This window comes from Arachis hypogaea, chromosome 9, assembly GCF_003086295.3.
Source record: "Arachis hypogaea cultivar Tifrunner chromosome 9, arahy.Tifrunner.gnm2.J5K5, whole genome shotgun sequence".
Lineage (NCBI taxonomy): Eukaryota > Viridiplantae > Streptophyta > Magnoliopsida > Fabales > Fabaceae > Arachis > Arachis hypogaea.
In genome coordinates this window covers 21167656-21185327 of record NC_092044.1, presented here as the reverse complement: position 1 = coordinate 21185327, position 17672 = coordinate 21167656, and the positions used below count along the sequence as shown (strand labels likewise).

Below are 17672 nucleotides of genomic sequence, written 5' to 3'. Positions count from 1 at the left end.
AAGGAAGATGAATTGGATCATAGAATGGCTGTTTTGGAGGAGAAGATTATTGCTTTGGAGAAGAAGAAAAATCCATTAGCCTTGTGTATTTGTGTAATTATATTTGCTGTTGTTGTTGCCTTTTATGTAGCTATTGCTTGAGAGATGAACTATAACAATCATGATAGAGAATGGTATGTTGTAGGTTCATCTTATGTATTGAAATATGCCATTTTGGCAAGTTATGGGTCCTGTAATCTAAATGGAACTGGAGTTATAATATCAGTATGTTGAACTTATATTTTGAGTATGTAAATAAACATGGAAACATTGAGGAATTAAAGGCTGTAGTTGCATACATAATTTAGAAAGATGATGTTATATTGCTAAACAGTTCTCATAAATTTTTCCAAAATAAACAAGTCTCAAAATGAACAAGTCTCATAACCATTGTCTACTAAATATTTCCAAAATGAACAAGTCTCAAAAAATGAGTAGTTTGTTGAAGCTTAAGATGTCAAAAGTAAGCCTCAAACACAAAATACAAGGCATAAGCCAAACTGTTCAGAAATAAGTAGAAACCTAAACTCCAAAATGAGCATAACTATAATCTAGACAGTTCTTCACTTCTTTGGCACAATGGTAGGTGGATTAGGGATGAATTTGAATAATCTGCTTGTGGTCGTGCCTGCTGCCGCTAATGTCTCCTGGGTAGCTGCTGCACTTGTTCCTGGTAGGACTTGAGGTTGTTGTGGGTTAGCGGCGTTTGGCTGACTTTGAGGTGGTTGTGGACTAGGGCATAGCGGAGCTGGTGGCCTGAATATCTTCTGCTTGGGCCTCATCTTCGGTGGAGTTGCTTGACTTTTTTGGGCCGCTGTGGATGGTACTTGGAGTGGAGGTCGAAAAGGTGTCCTCCTGGTTGCTGGTCCTGGCCTGACTTGGAGTGCTGCTTGTGTTGCTGCCACAGGGTTGGAAGGACCTGGGATGACACCACTTGACCCCTGTGTTGAGAGCTGGGTTGAAAAGCATTGTAATTAGTCAAACCAATTAGACATAGTAGACATTAATTAATCAATTGAACAGTTAGTAAGTTACAGCAGGTGTGGATTGCTGAGTAGCTTTGTCATGATCATGACCAGATGGAGCATCATGAGTAGGTGGAGCATCTTGAGTAGATGGAGCATCCTGATCATAATAGATAACAATGCAAACAGATAATTACTCCTAGCATAGTTAAGAAATCACATAAACTCCTAAAGAAATCAAACATTGAAGTAAACACATATACTCCTAGCATAGTTAAGAAATCAAACAGATTACTCCTAAAGCAAATTACTTACACTATCATTTGGGGCTGACTGTGACAATGGGATGACTGCCAATGACTGAGATGTGGAACATTTCTTGGGCTTCTTTGCCATAGGTTTCCAATTGGGATTAGATGGAGCGCCCTTGCATGTCTTGTAGTTATGTCCCGTTGAACCACACTTACTACAAGTCACTTTGAATGACCTCTTCAACTTATCTCCTTGTTGCGTCATTGGCTCTGCTGGATCCTTTTGTCTATTATGCACTTTTGGCCTGCCAATTGGCCTCTTTATGATTGGAGGATCCGGCCTTGTGTACTCAGTCCTTGTCCAGAACTCCTCACTTGGCACAGGCTGAATACAATGAGCATATGTCTTGTGTATTGACTCCATGCATAACCATGGATGCACATAATCCTCTGGATGATCATGCCTCTTCCTTATTGCTGCTATGGCATGGATACATGGCATGCCTAACACAAAAGACAACATCATCAACCAGAATTGAGTGCACCAGTAATAAAACAATAATCAACCAGTAGCTTAAAATATTGAAAACAATATATTAAAATATCATTCAGCTAGCAAGTTAAAAACAACAAAATCAACATACTAAAACATCATTCAGCCAGCAGTGAAAAGATTGAAAACAATATAACTAATTCTTGAATCAGATTAAGGTAATGTGTTTTAGTAACTTAGAACTTACCAGTTAGCTGCCATTTGTTGCAGGAGCAAGTCTGCCTTATGAGATCAACGTCAACCTTTGTAGCTTTACGAGTAACTTCGAAACGCTTGCGTGCATCATCACCTGTCCAGTCTGCACGCCATTTATTGCTAGGCCTTATTAGACGCTCCATCCTCTTCTGCTGAACTGGTGCGAGCTTTCCAGTATAATCACTTAGTAGCTCTTTATGCTTAACCATTCTCCGCATCAGATAGCACCTAATTTCTTCACACATGGTGAGTATAGGCTTGCTTCTATAGCTGACTATCTTTGAGTTGAACACCTCATACATGTTATTTGTGAGGTTGTCCACTTTTGGCCCGTGGGAGAAATACGCCTTGACCCAAGTTGCTGGCTCAAACTTGGAGAGATATTCCCATGCCCCTTGATTAATGCCTTTCAGCTTCTCCATCTGTTCCTTGAATTCGGGTATGGTGGTGCACCTAGCACAATCCCAAACCACCTCCCGAATATACAAATCCTTAAATCGGTTTATGAAGTTTTTCCAAATGTGCATCACACAGTTCCGGTGATGTGCATTTGGCATAACTTCTTTCAAAGCAGGCAGCAAACCCTATCAGCAGTACACAAAGGTTTCACCATTAAACATAACTAGTCAATTATGAACAACTGTATTATTAAACTAAGCATAACAGTGAATGAATATCTAACTACAATAGAATTCAGATTGAAATAATTCAACCATTATCAAGTTGTGAATATTACCTTCTGTTGGTCGGACATGAAATTTCAACCATGAGTCTGAACATCCCCCAGATCCTCCTGAAGTAGAGTAAGAAACCATTTCCATGACTCTTTGGTTTCAGACCTTGCAACTCCATAAGAAACAACATAAAATTGATTATTCGCATCTTGTGCCACTGCAGTTAAGAGTTGTCCACCATAGTATGTTTTCAGGAAGCAACCATCAAGGTGGATTAGAGGCCCGCATCCACTCTTGAACCCCTGCTTGCATGCCTCTAACCCTATATACAGCTTATCAAACACAGGAGGGGCTTGAGGAATTGGAGTAACACACAGCTCTGCCCTGGAGCCAGGGTTGCTTCTTAGAATCTCAAACAAGTAATCCCTCACATTATTGTACTGCTCCCTCTCATTGCCCATTATCTTCTCCCTTGCCTCCTTAACTGCTCTGTAGACCATTTTTGGATGTGCAGTGAGTGAGAACTCCTCTCTCAGAAAGTCAACAGCTTCATTTGTCCTCATGTGAGGATGTAAACTCATTTTCTTCTCCACCTTCTTACTAATCCAATGTTGATCAACAGCGTTACTTCCTAGGTCCCTTGCACATGTGTGATCGTTTTTGTAAGTCTTCACCTGATAGCATTGCAGTGATCTGTTGTAAGACAAATGAACTAACCACGGGCAGTCATCATCCTTGCATCCCACCCTAACTCTCTCCCTATCATTCTTAATCCACCTAAGCTCTCTACCCTCAGCAATAAAAGAGTCTTTCACAACTTCTTTAAATCTCTCTATGGTTGCAAACCTTGTCCCTAACTCAAACCTCCCCTCTCCAAAAGCATAATCATCATCAAATTCAGGAAATTTGTGCCTACTGGACTCATCATCTGATGAGTTAGGAGTGTGTAACTCCTCAGAATGGTAATCATATATAGGATCATCATCATCATCATCTTGGACTGTACTGACATAGAACCTCACACTTGGATCTGTGTTGGGCTGTTCTTCATTGGGCCCAAAATCAGCCTCATGATCATTGGGCCCAGATTTGGCATGCTGCTGTATATTGGGTTCACTCCTGGCCTGCTGCCTTCTATTCACCTCAGATGTCCCCTTTCCACTACTCTGTCCCTTCTTTAACCAACTTCTCCTACTCATGTTCACACCTGTCTTCTTTGCATCTGGCTTCTTGGCACATGGCTTCTTTGCAGATGGCTTTCTTGGAGACACAATTTTCTCCTTTCCCTTACTAACTCTCTTCCTCTTGCGTGCTCTGTCCTCATTGCTATTATCACCATCATCACTGTCAGTTTCATGTCCGGGTGGTGGAGGTTTGTAGGGCTCATCCTCCGTACTCTCATACCCATCATCTGAAGATGAACTCTGAATCTCTCCTAACACAAGACTCTTTCCTTTGTTTCCAGCATCCTCCACAATATCAAGCTTATCAACAGGGTGGTCAAAGTACAGGTAAAACTCATTCTTCTTTGTATTCTTCATTATGTTCTCTCGCATGGCATTGATCCCTGCATCCCCTGTCAAACTGTGTAGCCTCGACTCAATGTCATCACTCATTGGATCATACCAATAAACTACCCTGTACGACTGGTACCCCAAGCCTTTAAAAAGTGTGATCAAGTCCCCAAAATTCACATAATCCAGGTCCATTTCGGGAAATTTCTCTACCTTTCCATTTTCATAAACAAGGGAACCATTACTTTTTCTGACAAAACTACCTCCATGGTAGAAAACAGGCACCACAAACACATCTACCATCTGGAGGAAAAAAACAGAAATCAACGCTCAACTAACTAGACACTCATACATCAATCTCCTACAAAAAAAATAGAAACAGAAATCATCCAAGAACTTTTCTTTGCCCTAACATTGAATCAAATTCACTGTTACAACGCACATACAGTTTATACCATTACTATCACCATGCACGTACAACAGTTCATACTTTCATAACAATTGAACTACACAATCAACTCACTAAGCAATGCTACTGATTCTTACCTTCTGTAATGAAGACGGCAACTCAGACTGGATTCACACCGAATGCACACCGGAACCTTTTCCGTCAAGACGGTGATTTTTTTGGAGGGAGAAACAGAATAATCCCGTCTTTGATCTTCAATCTTCCTTAGGGTTTTGTGTAATTCTGTAAAAGCTCTGTGGGTGTAATAGGGATTGCACACAGGGAAAGGAACGATAATGTAAATAAGGAGCAGGATTCAGAACGGCATCGTATTGTGTTAGAGGGACTAATGTGTCCCGTTTTCAAAACCTCCAACCCACTTACTTGCCATGTGGGCACGCCGATGAGCCATGTCAGCATAAGGGGAGCCAGCTCAGCATTTTCCGTCCGTTCTGAGGGTGGCTCATGGACGGGAAGACTGATTGGTCTTATTTTAAGGAACGTCAGGGATTTAAATGTATTTTCCAATGCTCAGAGACGAAAATGTCCGCGGGTTAAAAGGTCAAGGACTAAATTGTCCTTTTCTCTAAAATTTTGTTTTCAAACTTCTTGATGAACCCATGTAATGTGTGTGTAATGTATGAAAAATGCCTAGAATTAAGAACGGTCTAATCCACCTAACAAAAAAAAAAGCACAGCTTTATTTTTTGACCTAATTTATTTTTTATTTATTTAAATAAAAATAAAAATTAGAATAAATAAACAGAATCAATCATACAAAACAATAACACTACAATAGATTTGTATTTATTCAATAAATTGGTATAACTTACATGCCAACCATGACTAGTCTCAACAAACATGCAAAAGGAAGAAATGCTAATAAATTCTTTCTGCTGTAGTTACAGGACGTAAAAATACGACAATGACAGTAATGTTATCTCTGCTGCCACGTTCAACTGCTTCAGTAGCCAACCTCTTAGAACACATTCCAGGCTCTTTTACCGTGTCTTTTATTATTTTTATTACTTCCTCACCGCTCATAATATCCCATAGCCCATCACTAGCCATGACCTGATAAAAATTTATTGCTAGCTTAGTACACGAGGAACAAATTGTGCTGCCTAAAATGAACTAAGGTAATAGGAGGATGCTGCACATATCATAGAACTGCAAAAACATCATTCCTAAAGTGTACTTTAATAAATGAGAGCGCAATTTTACTGGTTCTCCTAGCAGGTTTCCATTTTCTGTAAGTTTCAGCAATTAACAATACCCTTCATGTGGAATCAATAATTTTGTAGTATTGTGAATTCCTTATTATTACCACTTAATTATCATTTATCAAACAACTTATTCTTGGATACACTTTCCAAAGATCCAACGTATTACCAAACTGCGAAGAACAGTATATTTCAATAGCAAAGGGCTTACCAGAAACTCATCCTCTACAGATAAGATGCTCTCAGTTATCTCAGGTTCTGCAGTCACAGCAGGCTTCAGATCATCATCACCAATAGAACGAGTAACCTATGTTAGAAAAAGAGTTGACTTTGTTAGAGAAGCTTGTAACAAATAAGTATACAATAACAAGCAAATAAGCATAAATAGAATAAATAATAAAATCCGGAACAGGGTGTTAGAACTGGATCAAAATACTAGTGAGTGTTCATTAATGGAACACAAGATAGATATGATATTCAAGGAACCCCTCAGCTCTTCTGAGACTCTTAGAAATGCCAAAGACCGCCAACTCCCATCTCCTGAATTATAAACTAACAAGAACCTAACACCTCTCTCATAATTAACTCTTTCACTACTCACGACTCAAATGAAGGAGCATCTGCCTTCGAGGTGCACAGCACCAAGACAGTTCATGGAGCCACCGCTGTCATATTTGGGACCTCTCTCCTCCCTGAGTGCTCTGTGCTCCCTACTGAATGATTCCTTTTGGCTTGTCCTCATGAATATATATGCTAAATAATATCTTTGCTACTAGAATGTTATCTACTTTTGTTAAATGTCTATGTAGTTTTTAATAATAAAATAAAGTAAAAGTGCATAGATTGCTTCTAGACAAATACTCCAAATAGTGGAATATATTGCACATTGCAACAAATATTTAGCCCTTCTTTCTTTCTCCCAAAACCTGCAAACCTCATCAAAAGAAACTGATCTAGTAATGGGAGGCACACCCAAGATTCTCCAAACATGCCAAACAAAGAACTCCACAAAGAATCACCCATAAGCCAGCATAAGAACAAAGATGATACCATTTCTGAATCTCCCCGACACATAATACACACGTTTGGAGATATAGCCTTATGTGGTCTTTTGACTTGTAAATTATCATTGGTGTTAATTCTGAATAAGCACAGTAGGCCAAATAAAAGATTTGAATTTAGTGGGAGCTTTTGATTTCCATATTGGTTTATCGAGGAGAAAAGGTGTTCTAGTGGAGGATTGGGATAGAGACTGAATAAGATTTAGAGGTATACTGACCTGATGAACCAAGAGAACAAAATCTTTTGTCAAGGGTAGAGAGGATAGAGCTACATATGCTAAATACCCATAAATATTTGCTTCATCCCCTTATTTTTAGTGGATTAACTCTTGTAACTAACAAAATCATGACATGGTCTCAAACAACAACAACAACAATAACAACACAACAACAACAAAGTCTTATTTCATTGGGTGAGGTCAACTACATGGATCAAATGAGGCCATCGTGTCCTATCATATATCATGTTACAATGAAACCATTTACACATATATCTCCTTTGACTACCTCTTGTATGGTCTTTTTAGATCTTCCTCTACCTTTCACCATTTATCTATCTTCCATCTAATCCACCTTTTTAACTGGATGCTTTGCAGATCTTCTATTACCTGTCACCTTAATAGTGTTATTGAAGTCAAACACTCTATGCCACTATCAAGGATTAACAACTATGCTTTGCAGTTTGCAAAAGGCAGTCAAGACTCGACGCTCCCCCAAATCAACAAAGCTACATGATTGCTCTGTCCAAGCTTCTTCAAGTTCAACAAAGAGAAGCATATCTATTTGAAGGAATAGATGGTGATAGTGACTACAGGTCATCATAGCAAAATGTCCCAAGGTAATTTTTGCTGAAACTCCAATACTAACTTCAAAAACGTGAGAAGAAGGACTGAGGGCGGAGGGACTGGGAAGTAGATGAAAGAGTTACGTGAATTTTCTTGAGTGAGAAACTCTTAGCTTTTCTTAATACTAGTTACATTTAAAAGTAGAACTACACTATCTTCTGGCATTAATCTTTCCAATGAGGAACTGCCCAATTTCCAACGAAAATGACATTCACCACTTCCAATATCTACCGATTAGATTAAACACTAATACTATTACCACCTTTTACACACAAGCACAAGGTTGCATTTCACAGCATGCATGCAGTAGAAAAGAAACAAAGCAGGTATTTCTTGACAATTTGAACAAACCTGAAGCGCAGGAGGACCAACCCTCCATGTATCAACTTGCCAATGAACATGGCCACCATGACGAATAACACGCTCTCGCTCTTGCAGACAGCTTGCAACATGATCCTAGTATTGCTAATATGGGATTAGTGTGAATATTATGCAAGGGAATACAGTAAAGAAGCTTTTATAATTGTAGACTGAAGCTAAAGTTAACATTAATAATCAGCTCACCTTACTTAGAGCAATGGGATTACCAGCACGACATAATATTGCCCTACAATCACCTATGTTGGAAACAAATAATTTGTTCCTGACTACAAGTGCAGTAATTGCTGTACAACCAGGATGCCAGTCCTTCTGAACACATCTGTTGGATTTGCGATAGCTATCAAGTTCTTTTCTAAAGGCAGAATCTGTCCTAAGAAACGCTTCAGCTAGTGCATTAGCAGGACTGCATTTATACAATGAATAGTCTTTCAATGATGAACTAATGAGAAAGAGTGAGAAAAAGAAAGTGAGCATCTAGAATGAAACATACCTGCCCATAAAAACTAAAGATCGCAAAAATGATGGTACAGCTCTAGAGGAAAACTCGGCTGCTGCAGCACCTGCATATTTTAACAATTTACCATAGAATGAGTATCTAATTTTCTATTTATCACACTACTATTAGACCAAATATGTTATGTGGGATGAAGTAATGTATTGAGCAACAAAGAGCAAACATGATCACAAACTTAGTATGGCATAAATGAGGACATTTCAATGGATGAGATGCCATACCAGAATGGACAGCATAACAAGAGAAACAGACAAAAACATTCGGTTAGGATGGTGGATTATATTGAAGAAGGTAGCCCAGTGGCTTGGAGTAGTTGGTAACCTAAAAAGACTGTCTGAATGAGCTGGTCAAAACAGATTTAAGTATAAATAGGATGAGTTCAGGCATGATTCATGACATAATACAATGACATCATTTGATCATGAAACTGACTACACTTGGTGAGATAAGGATTTTTTGTTGTTGTTGCTATTGTTTCAATCTTAATTTAACTAAGATTGCTAGAACCAAATAGCAAGGGCCTTGAGAAGAACCCCACCTTAAAAGCCAGCTGTTAAAAGAGAAGAACCACTCTCTTTAAAGTTTAAATACAACATCGAGTATCCATACTACTCGATGTGGAACTTTGGACACCCCATAATACCCAAGTCCCTAACACAATGAGAGGTCTTTGAGATGAACTGAATCAAGAAAATGACAACAGAACTCTACTCCAGTAACTTGTCTTTGCATATAATGCAAGTTCCTATGAATAGACATAACATCAAAGGGCTCCCAACCATGCTGCACAATAAAAGAAGTGCATCAATTGCCATTAGTTCAGAAGCATATTCTATTGCAAAGTTTAAAATTTTTTTAATGTGCAAAGGATAAGGGTATGGGTTAACAAAAAAAGAAAGGTTTCATTAGTTACTTGTTATATTACTATTGGAAATTCTTTCCAATTTTCTACAACTTCTCAACACCCATGGCACTGCATTTTTCTTACTTCAACAAGGTTCCCAATGTAAATCATAAAGGAAGTCTCACAGTAATTAAAATGAAGTATTTGCATGCTCAAATAGTAATAATTTATTCTGGAATTTAGATCAAACAAAATATAGATTGATCATGGATTGCTATTGAATACCTCTATGGCCATCAAAGATACCAAAAGCATAGAGATCCTTTACATTGCAAATATGGGGCAGAATGAAATGTGTGTCCTCCATCGTCTCCCTTCTTCCACATGTAGCATAAGAACCCCAAGAAAGTATTGGTTGGTATACCATGCGCTCATCATAAGATTCATTCAAGGTTCTCAAACCAAAATCTGTTGCAATAGAGGCATGCTGAGCCGAAATTTCGCCTTGAGTGGACCAGTTGAAACACTCCTGATAAACCTGAGGATTGACCTTGTCTACAAGTTGATCAGCATGAAACTGACAAGGTCTAATATGCATATCTTCAACCTTCTTTATCTTCCTATCTTCCAAAATGAGATCAAGTTCCTCAACAAGATCATCAAAGGAAGGTCTGCTTTCGGGATTTGCATCCCAGCACTTCTGTATCATTGATAATAATCTTGCTGGTATACCCAATTCCTCAGTAGCAAGGGATGGCCGTAATCCATCATTAACAGCTGCAGTCAGTTGCTGCTCAGTATAGTTCATCTCAAGCACTGTGTGAGCCTATCATCAGTAACCAGGGATAAATGTCACTTCAGCAAATATTTGAATCTATTTTTTGGATACAAAAAAGAAACTTTATTAAGAAAGAGTAGAATGTATAGAAGAGGATGAGACATCATCGCATAGATACAAAAAAAGGCTAAGACCTAGCGAAACAGCCCGTGAAGTAGCATCTCAATCCCTTTGAATGTCAATTAAAGAAACTCCCTTGAACAGACAATGTGTTGAGAACCAGAAGGAAGCCAAAAATCCAAAACATTTTTAACATGGCAAACAATCTTTATTTCCTAAAGCTTCCAATATGCAAAAGAAGAGCCTCATAATAATTAATAATAGTCCAAGCAGAAAGTTGATATTTGGATGCAAAAACAAAACATATCCCAGGAAATGAGTTGGAAGTAGCAAAATAAGAAAATATCCCAGGCAATTTGAGGAGCTGAGACCCTCACAATTTACCCTATTGCATTCCAATATTCCTAACTCCCACTTCCCCAATGCATTAGATTTTCCAACAGACAATCCCACCAAATCCTACTTTCACTTTGCACAAGTTGTTCATTCATATTTTCCGTCTTCTTGTCAATATATACATATAGAATCAAATGACACCGTCTCGTCTCATCTTTTTATAGGATGTATATTTTATTGATCCAACCATTGAATCAAAATTTAATATAAGGAAGATCATCTACACCAAATTTAACCGAAATTAGACATCAATAAGCATATAATTGAAGAACCCTTTATGTATATTTTTAACAAATATATTAATTTGATTTTCAAGTATATAAAAAATATAGTAAACAAATTTGGATTGACATGAATTTTTTAGAGATCTATAATATATAAGTTTCTAATCCAACAGTTTTTTTTTTAAAATTTACACGAGCAAAAGATTATTTAATGATGTAACATTTACTTAAATTGACACTGGTGACATTTGATCCTAACTATATATAGATGAGAGATCTGTTTACAGAAACTATAAGTCTTGTTGCCTTATACCGTTGAATAACTTGTTACGGGTGATGAATTTCATCAATCCAATCGTTGAATTCGAACATTTCACTATATAGATCATTATAAGAAAATTTCATAAATTTGGAATTGATTTGATATGATATGTCACCTTTTATGTACATTATACTTAAAAAAATACAAGATAATACGACTATTAGATTACATATCTATTGATGTTTGAATTTTCTGAAAGTTGGTAAGCTTGATTATACGATAATATGGCATAAGTTGTTACCGTGTAAGTCAACAAGACTTACAGTGTATATATATATATATATATATATATATATATATATATACACAGAGAGAGAGAGATAGCAATAGGGATAGAGAGATAAAATATCCAGTCACCAGAACTGATCTCTGTGTACCTTTGATGTCTTATTTATAAAAATACAGATAGAGAGGTTCATTGGACCTAGCATATTTACATTGATAAGCGTTTATGGCTGCCATAATTTCGTGAGATATTCCTCAACAGAATGAGTTAATGCAGAGGCGGAGTCTCATACAATACAAGGGGGGAAATGGCCTCCCCTAACCAACAAGTTTTCCTTACAAGTTGTGCATAAATTTTTGTTTAGCCCCCTTAAAATTTTTATTTTATTCTTTGTTAACTGTAAAAAAAATTTTTGGCCCCTCCCTGAAAGTTAATCTAGCTCCACCCCTGGTTAGATGTGTCATCTAGAATACAATCATAGTAAAGGAGTATAATCATAAGCTTAATGCCCAAAACATAGAATACTCAAGGAATATAACCAGTGATAAATAACATTCTACATTAAACCAATAAATTCAAACTTGCATACAAGATAGATATGCTGACCTGTGCTTCTGCTCGAAGATCAGTATACGGCACAACACCAGTTAGGAGTTCACTACAGCAAAAACAACGTTTGAATTCAAGGGTAAAGAATTAATACATGTTCTTAATCAATATACGATTTTATATATATTACAATGGCACTGCAACACCTACTCAATGCACAAAATAATTTTCTTTTATAAAATAAAAAAAAAATCATTAAGATGCGGAGAAGTATAACAGAATTTGAGGGATAAGTGTTTCCCTATACAAAAGCAAAAGCAAAAAACACAAGACTTATCTATAAAACATTGCTTTCAAATCTCTCAATATATCTGAGAGGGAAAGTCCCTATAAAGATTATGATCTTTACACCAACTAGATGCTACGCGTCTAATTCTATCTCATAAAACCTGCTTGTCAGAAAATCTGTCATTGAAGGTGCGTACATTACACTCCCAAATAGTCCAAATAGTTGTGGAAACTGCATATTGCCACAAAGATTTTGTCTATTTTCTACTATCAAACCCAACAAACCTGATCAATAGAAATTGGTCCAGGGTTATCAGGCACATCCAACATTCATCAAAGATGCTAAACAAATTGTTCCATAAGAAAACAGCTATTGGGCAGTGCAAAAACAGATGTGAATATGACTCTGAATTTTCCCCACACATAACATATGCATATAAGGGAGATAGCCTTATGTGGCCTTCAAACTTGCAACAAGTCATTGATATTAATTCTGTTAAGCACAGCTATCCATATAAAAGATTTAACTTCAGAAGGAGCTTTGGACTTCTAGATGGGTTTGTCTGCATGGAGAGAAGTTTTCTAGAGAAATGAGTAAGAAATTGGAAGATGGATTCCCAACTAAAACTACCAGGAGTCAAGAGACCGTATCCTTTTGTCACGGTTAGAAAACAAAAAAAAAAATCAAGTAGATCTAAGAGAGTCAAAAGTTCGGAGGATTCCCTATCGTTAATGTTATGAAAGAAATGGAAGTCCCAAGAGAAAGAGGAATCCTGTGTAATGTAAAAGGATTAAATAGGAGAATTATGCAAGATAGATGATAAAGGCAAGGAAATGCTAGGACTAAATTTCACAAAATAATGACCAGCATACATGTTGAAGTATCAGTCCAAAAAAATAATTAAAGCAAGCTTTCTTCTAAGATATTGATGCCCCGATGCAACAAACTTCTATTGATGTACTAAATAAATCCTCAAAATAAAGCTAATAAACTAAAACCAAAACAATTAATACAAGTCACCAATATGATGCATGAACGATGCCATGCATATGGTGACATCAATTTTCAGTCCAGTCACCTTTTCTTACATCACCAAGAAAAGGGTAAGTAGAAGAAAATAAATGATATCAAATTCTTACTTGATTGATACACCAAAACTGTATACATCTGATTTTTCTGTATGTAACTCCTTTCTTAATATTTCAGGTGCCATATAAATTAGTGTGCCAACCATGTTTCTTTTGTGAAAACCACCCGTGGGTTTTCCAGAAGACTTCCAGTTCTCTAGAGAAACTCCCTTAAGATTATTCTTGTATTCTGCTAAACCAAAATCTGTGAGGTGTGGACAAAGACTTTTGTCAAGCTGTACCAAAGATAAAATAGTATTGGTGAAGTGCATAAATGTACAACATATCAAAAATCAGATATTATGATAGAAAGACAGCACAACCAAATAAAGAAAGAAGAAGAGAGAAATAGGAAAGTATTACAAGGATATTCGCTGGTTTTATATCTCTATGTAGAACCCCGAGATTATGCAGGTATTGCAACGCCTTTGCTAGAAAAGGGGGGAAAAAGGAAGTAGAAGGAAACAGTTAAAAAGTCTGTCAAGCACTTGATAATTTTAATTACTCGGATACATGATGAAAGATTTGAAGTTGTTAAAGATCAATGGTTCAAAAAAGTTAAATGAAAGGAGGCCGTAAAGCAAATAACCAATTAAAAGGAAAGCAGTAGTACAGGCTTGTTTTAAAGCATTCCTAATCCTTATATATAAATTAGGGTCTATCTAAAGGCACTAGTTAAGGAAGCTAGCAGTTGAAATGTTTATATGGGGGTAAAAAAAATTTAAGCAATAGAGAATTCTAAAATTACAGGACTGCAATTATACCTAGTTGCATTGTTAATACGAGTGCATGATTGATAGTTGGGGTCCATTCTTCCACATGTAACTTCTGGGCAAGATTCAAAGATTCATAGAATTCGAAGAAAAACAGGTAATTAGGTGGTTTTGCATGGGCTGCAATTAATGTCGCTATTCCCGGGTGATCTAGCGTGCTACATTTGTTTAGGAGAAACAAAAAAATGGTGAACCAAAAATTCACAAAACTTCACATTCATCATGTAGCATGTCAAAACACTAGGGAAAATAGTAAATTCACCAGCTGAAATGCTAAAAAGCATGCTTAGAGCTACATAAATGCTGAAGGGTAGTAGAATTAGACAGATAAATATAATATACATACCACAGCAGTTGCAATTCTTTATGAAACTTATCAATGTCCTCTGAAATTGATAAGATGGGTTTCTTCACAGCAACCTTCTTGCCATCCAAATTCCCTTCATATACAATACTTTCTGCCCCTATGGTTGCCATCATCAACACAAGAAATAATACTAATCTTCATCTTTTATCGAAATATAATAGCAGAAATAACTGTCAACAATCACCTAAACCATCAACTTTTAGTGCTAAATTTTAAATATTTATACTTCGGACCCTTGGAGCAACGAACGGTTCAATTGTCTCTGTGAATCCCCAAACCCTGAATAACACGGAATGCTTTCCTAGGCTGCCCTTTATACAATAAATCCTTCCTTCCTCTCCCCTTCCCTCTAAAATCCCATTCCCTTCTACAATTCCATGGCTGCCACTCCAAAATTCTAACTCAGAAACATACCCTTGGGATTTATTTAGCTTCCAAAAGATATTCCCCCCAAAAAAATAACATCATTAAGGTAAACAATGCACCATTGTTTTAATTGAATTTTCTGCTAAGAAAATACTGACAAACAGAACTTTATCATACATATTCAGTTATCATTTTCTTTGCAAAGAAGCCGTACATACTTTTCAGCAGCTTATTTGGAGAGAATTTAAAACGAAATAAGAGAGCGAATTTGAAAACCAAAACTAAAAGTAGTGAAAAAACAATGGAGAAGGGTTTGAGATTACCTCGTGCAATGGGTGAGAGTATAGCGTAAGAGGAAGGAGGGAGATGCAGAGGAATAGAATCGCTGGTACAGCAACCCCTGAAGCATGTGTTAGGCTCCACGATTTCAATCCCCATTCCTCTAACGTCGCTGCAGTGGCCTTTCGAAAAACAAGAATAGGAGAATTTAAGCACCGAATACTGTACGATACATATGGTGTGTTCTCATGGAAATTTCGTGGCGTTTGGAGCTATTTGGTGTTATTTCCGGGAAACAATTACTTGCATAATCGCGCCCGTTTTTTTTCTTTTTTTTTTCTCTTTTTTCATAAAAGAACATTGAGTAAGATGAGGAGAAGGATTATACAAAGTGGGGATAAGCTTAAGTGAGGCAATGGAGCTATGCCCTCCAACCTTTCTATACAAAAATTAGTAGTATTTTTTAAAAAAAAATAAATAATAATTTAGTTGGTTTAAATATTTTATTATAATTTAAAATATTTAAATTTAATTTTTATTTTTTATTTTATTATATAATAATTTTAATTTTAAATATTAAAAATATGTTAAATTTGAATTGAATTGGGTAAGTTTTTATTGATTTCATAATACAATAAAATTAAAAAATCAAATCAAATCAAATTAAAATTATTATCTAACAAAAAAAATAAGAATAAAAAAAAGATTATTTTTAAACATTAAAAATATGTTGGATTTAGACTGAATTTGGTGGGTCTTTGTTAATTTCACAACACATTAAAATTAAAAGATAAAATCAAATCAAATCAAAAAAATTATCTAACAAAAAAAGATAAGAATAAAAAAAATCATCTAACAATCAAATCAAATAAAAAAAAGTTATCTAATAAAAAAAAAGATAAAAATAAGAAAATCTAACAAAACAAAAAATAAAAATCATTATAAAAACACGCTCCTTTGCTTCTCTATTGGCACATCTCTATTCAACAAGCAACACTCTCTTCATTTTTGAATTCAAATATAAAAAATTAGATATTTTTCATTTATTTAATTTAATATTATTTTATATTTTTATAGTTTATTTAATTTAATTTTTTATATGATAAAAAATATTAGAATATTTAATAAGTATTGATATTATTGTATTTGTATAAATTAATAAAAAAATTCAATAAATATTATAAATTTTAATATTTATCCTTCTAACTTCTTTTTTACATATTTTACATGATATATATTTAAATTTTTATACAAAATAATGATGAAAAATCAAAGAATTGATGTATTTTTTAAGAGGAAAGCTAATAGTTAAGAAGGAGAAATATAACTTCTACAATATCTGACCTGTAGATAGTTCTTCTACTTTAATGAATCACAAAGAAAGTGAGATACAACTTTTAAAGGTTCAAATAGTTGCATCCGATGAGTTTGACCTTAATTCTTTGGAACGAGACCCTGGAAAACGGCTTCAAATTTGACAATATCACACAAACCAAAGAGATGAGGTTAGACGAGCTTATCTTAAATGGGGTCCATATCAAAAGTATCTTGACAATTATTCTCTATCTAGTACGAAGCATCCAAGACGATTTCAATATGTTTGGTTTGGTATTTTTCCTTCATGGTTAGAGTATCCACCTTCTGAAAATGCTGCATATTGTTTATTTTGTTATTTGGTTAGCGAAAATCCAGTGGACATCATGAGCTTTACTTTTATGTCTAAGGATGCTTATAAAAAGTTTGACATTGCTAAGATTTCTACTCTTGTTGACCGCTACTATCCCAAAGACTTTACTGAACAAGAGAAGATTAATTTGCCTTTTCAGCTTTAGCATTTTATTCTTGATGCTCGTCAGCATCCAGAAATGAAGAATTTGTCAACTATTCATGAACTGTGTAGATGTTTAGCAGAAACAAAAAAGTCAAAAGTATATTACTTGATTAATAGATTGATTCATCTGATATTAACTCTTCCAATTTCTATAGTTACTACAAAACGATCATTTTCAGCAATGAAAATAATGAAGACAAAGTTAAGAAACAAGATGGAGGACGACTTTTTCGTGGATAATTTGGTCATTTTACATTGAGAAATAAATTGCTGAAAAGTTTAGTTCTAATTCAATTATTGAAGATTTCAAGTCACTAAAAACTCGAAAAGTAGCATTATAAACTATTTTATATTTTATATCTGTAGAATTATTTATTTATTATCTTATTAGTAACAAACTTAAAAAATAATTATATTTATAAATTTTTATGTTAAATTTTTGGCCTCCAAAATTTTGTTTCAAACTCCGCGATAAGGTTTCGTTGTACAAAATTAAAACAAAAGATTTATCTATAAAG

The 17672-nt window shown here is 35.5% G+C and overlaps 3 protein-coding genes across 5 annotated transcripts; all 3 read right to left on the bottom strand.

Moving 5' to 3' along the window:
* Positions 1-407: 407 nt before the first annotated feature.
* On the bottom strand, positions 408-2587 carry LOC112710668 (uncharacterized). The gene is made up of 3 exons (XM_072201875.1): positions 1320-2587; positions 1075-1164; positions 408-992 (listed from the first exon to the last, which is right to left on the bottom strand). Exons 1-3 carry the CDS (start codon positions 1779-1781, stop codon positions 603-605), a joined length of 942 nt encoding a protein of 313 aa, XP_072057976.1. The 5' UTR covers positions 1782-2587; the 3' UTR covers positions 408-602.
* Positions 1985-2757, bottom strand: LOC140173149 (uncharacterized). Its single transcript, XM_025762999.3, has 2 exons — positions 2740-2757; positions 1985-2587 (listed from the first exon to the last, which is right to left on the bottom strand). Exons 1-2 carry the CDS (start codon positions 2755-2757, stop codon positions 1985-1987), a joined length of 621 nt encoding a protein of 206 aa, XP_025618784.3.
* Positions 2758-5414: 2657 nt separating this feature from the next.
* Positions 5415-15740, bottom strand: LOC112710667 (protein kinase and PP2C-like domain-containing protein). 3 transcript variants are annotated; one of them, XR_003156941.3, is made up of 12 exons: positions 15368-15737; positions 14658-14775; positions 14303-14469; positions 13902-13969; positions 13551-13774; positions 12180-12231; positions 9793-10333; positions 8640-8709; positions 8333-8552; positions 8120-8233; positions 6074-6169; positions 5415-5713 (listed from the first exon to the last, which is right to left on the bottom strand). XR_003156941.3 is itself a non-coding variant. In XM_025762998.3 (12 exons), exons 3-12 carry the CDS (start codon positions 14310-14312, stop codon positions 5519-5521), a joined length of 1581 nt encoding a protein of 526 aa, XP_025618783.1. In that variant the 5' UTR covers positions 14313-14366; positions 14658-14775; positions 15368-15740; the 3' UTR covers positions 5415-5518. The 3 variants fall into 3 exon arrangements, 2 of the variants coding, with proteins under 2 accessions (XP_025618783.1, XP_025618781.1); XM_025762998.3 differs by having other exon boundaries at positions 8120-8224; positions 14303-14366; positions 15368-15740; XM_025762996.3 differs by having other exon boundaries at positions 8120-8224.
* Positions 15741-17672: the final 1932 nt, after the last annotated feature.

Coding starts and splice junctions, on each gene's coding strand:
- LOC112710668 (XM_072201875.1), bottom strand. CDS start 1,781: ATGATGTTGTCTTTTGTGTTAGGCATGCCATGTATCCATGCCATAGCA. Junction 1,165..1,319: donor AGTCAGCCCCAAATGATAGT/GTAAGTAATTTG, acceptor TATTATGATCAG/GATGCTCCATCTACTCAAGA. Junction 993..1,074: donor CTCAGCAATCCACACCTGCT/GTAACTTACTAA, acceptor TTTTCAACCCAG/CTCTCAACACAGGGGTCAAG.
- LOC112710667 (XM_025762996.3), bottom strand. CDS start 15,482: ATGGGGATTGAAATCGTGGAGCCTAACACATGCTTCAGGGGTTGCTGT. Junction 13,970..14,302: donor CGTATTAACAATGCAACTAG/GTATAATTGCAG, acceptor CCCCTTTTCTAG/CAAAGGCGTTGCAATACCTG. Junction 5,714..6,073: donor CTGTAGAGGATGAGTTTCTG/GTAAGCCCTTTG, acceptor AATTTTTATCAG/GTCATGGCTAGTGATGGGCT.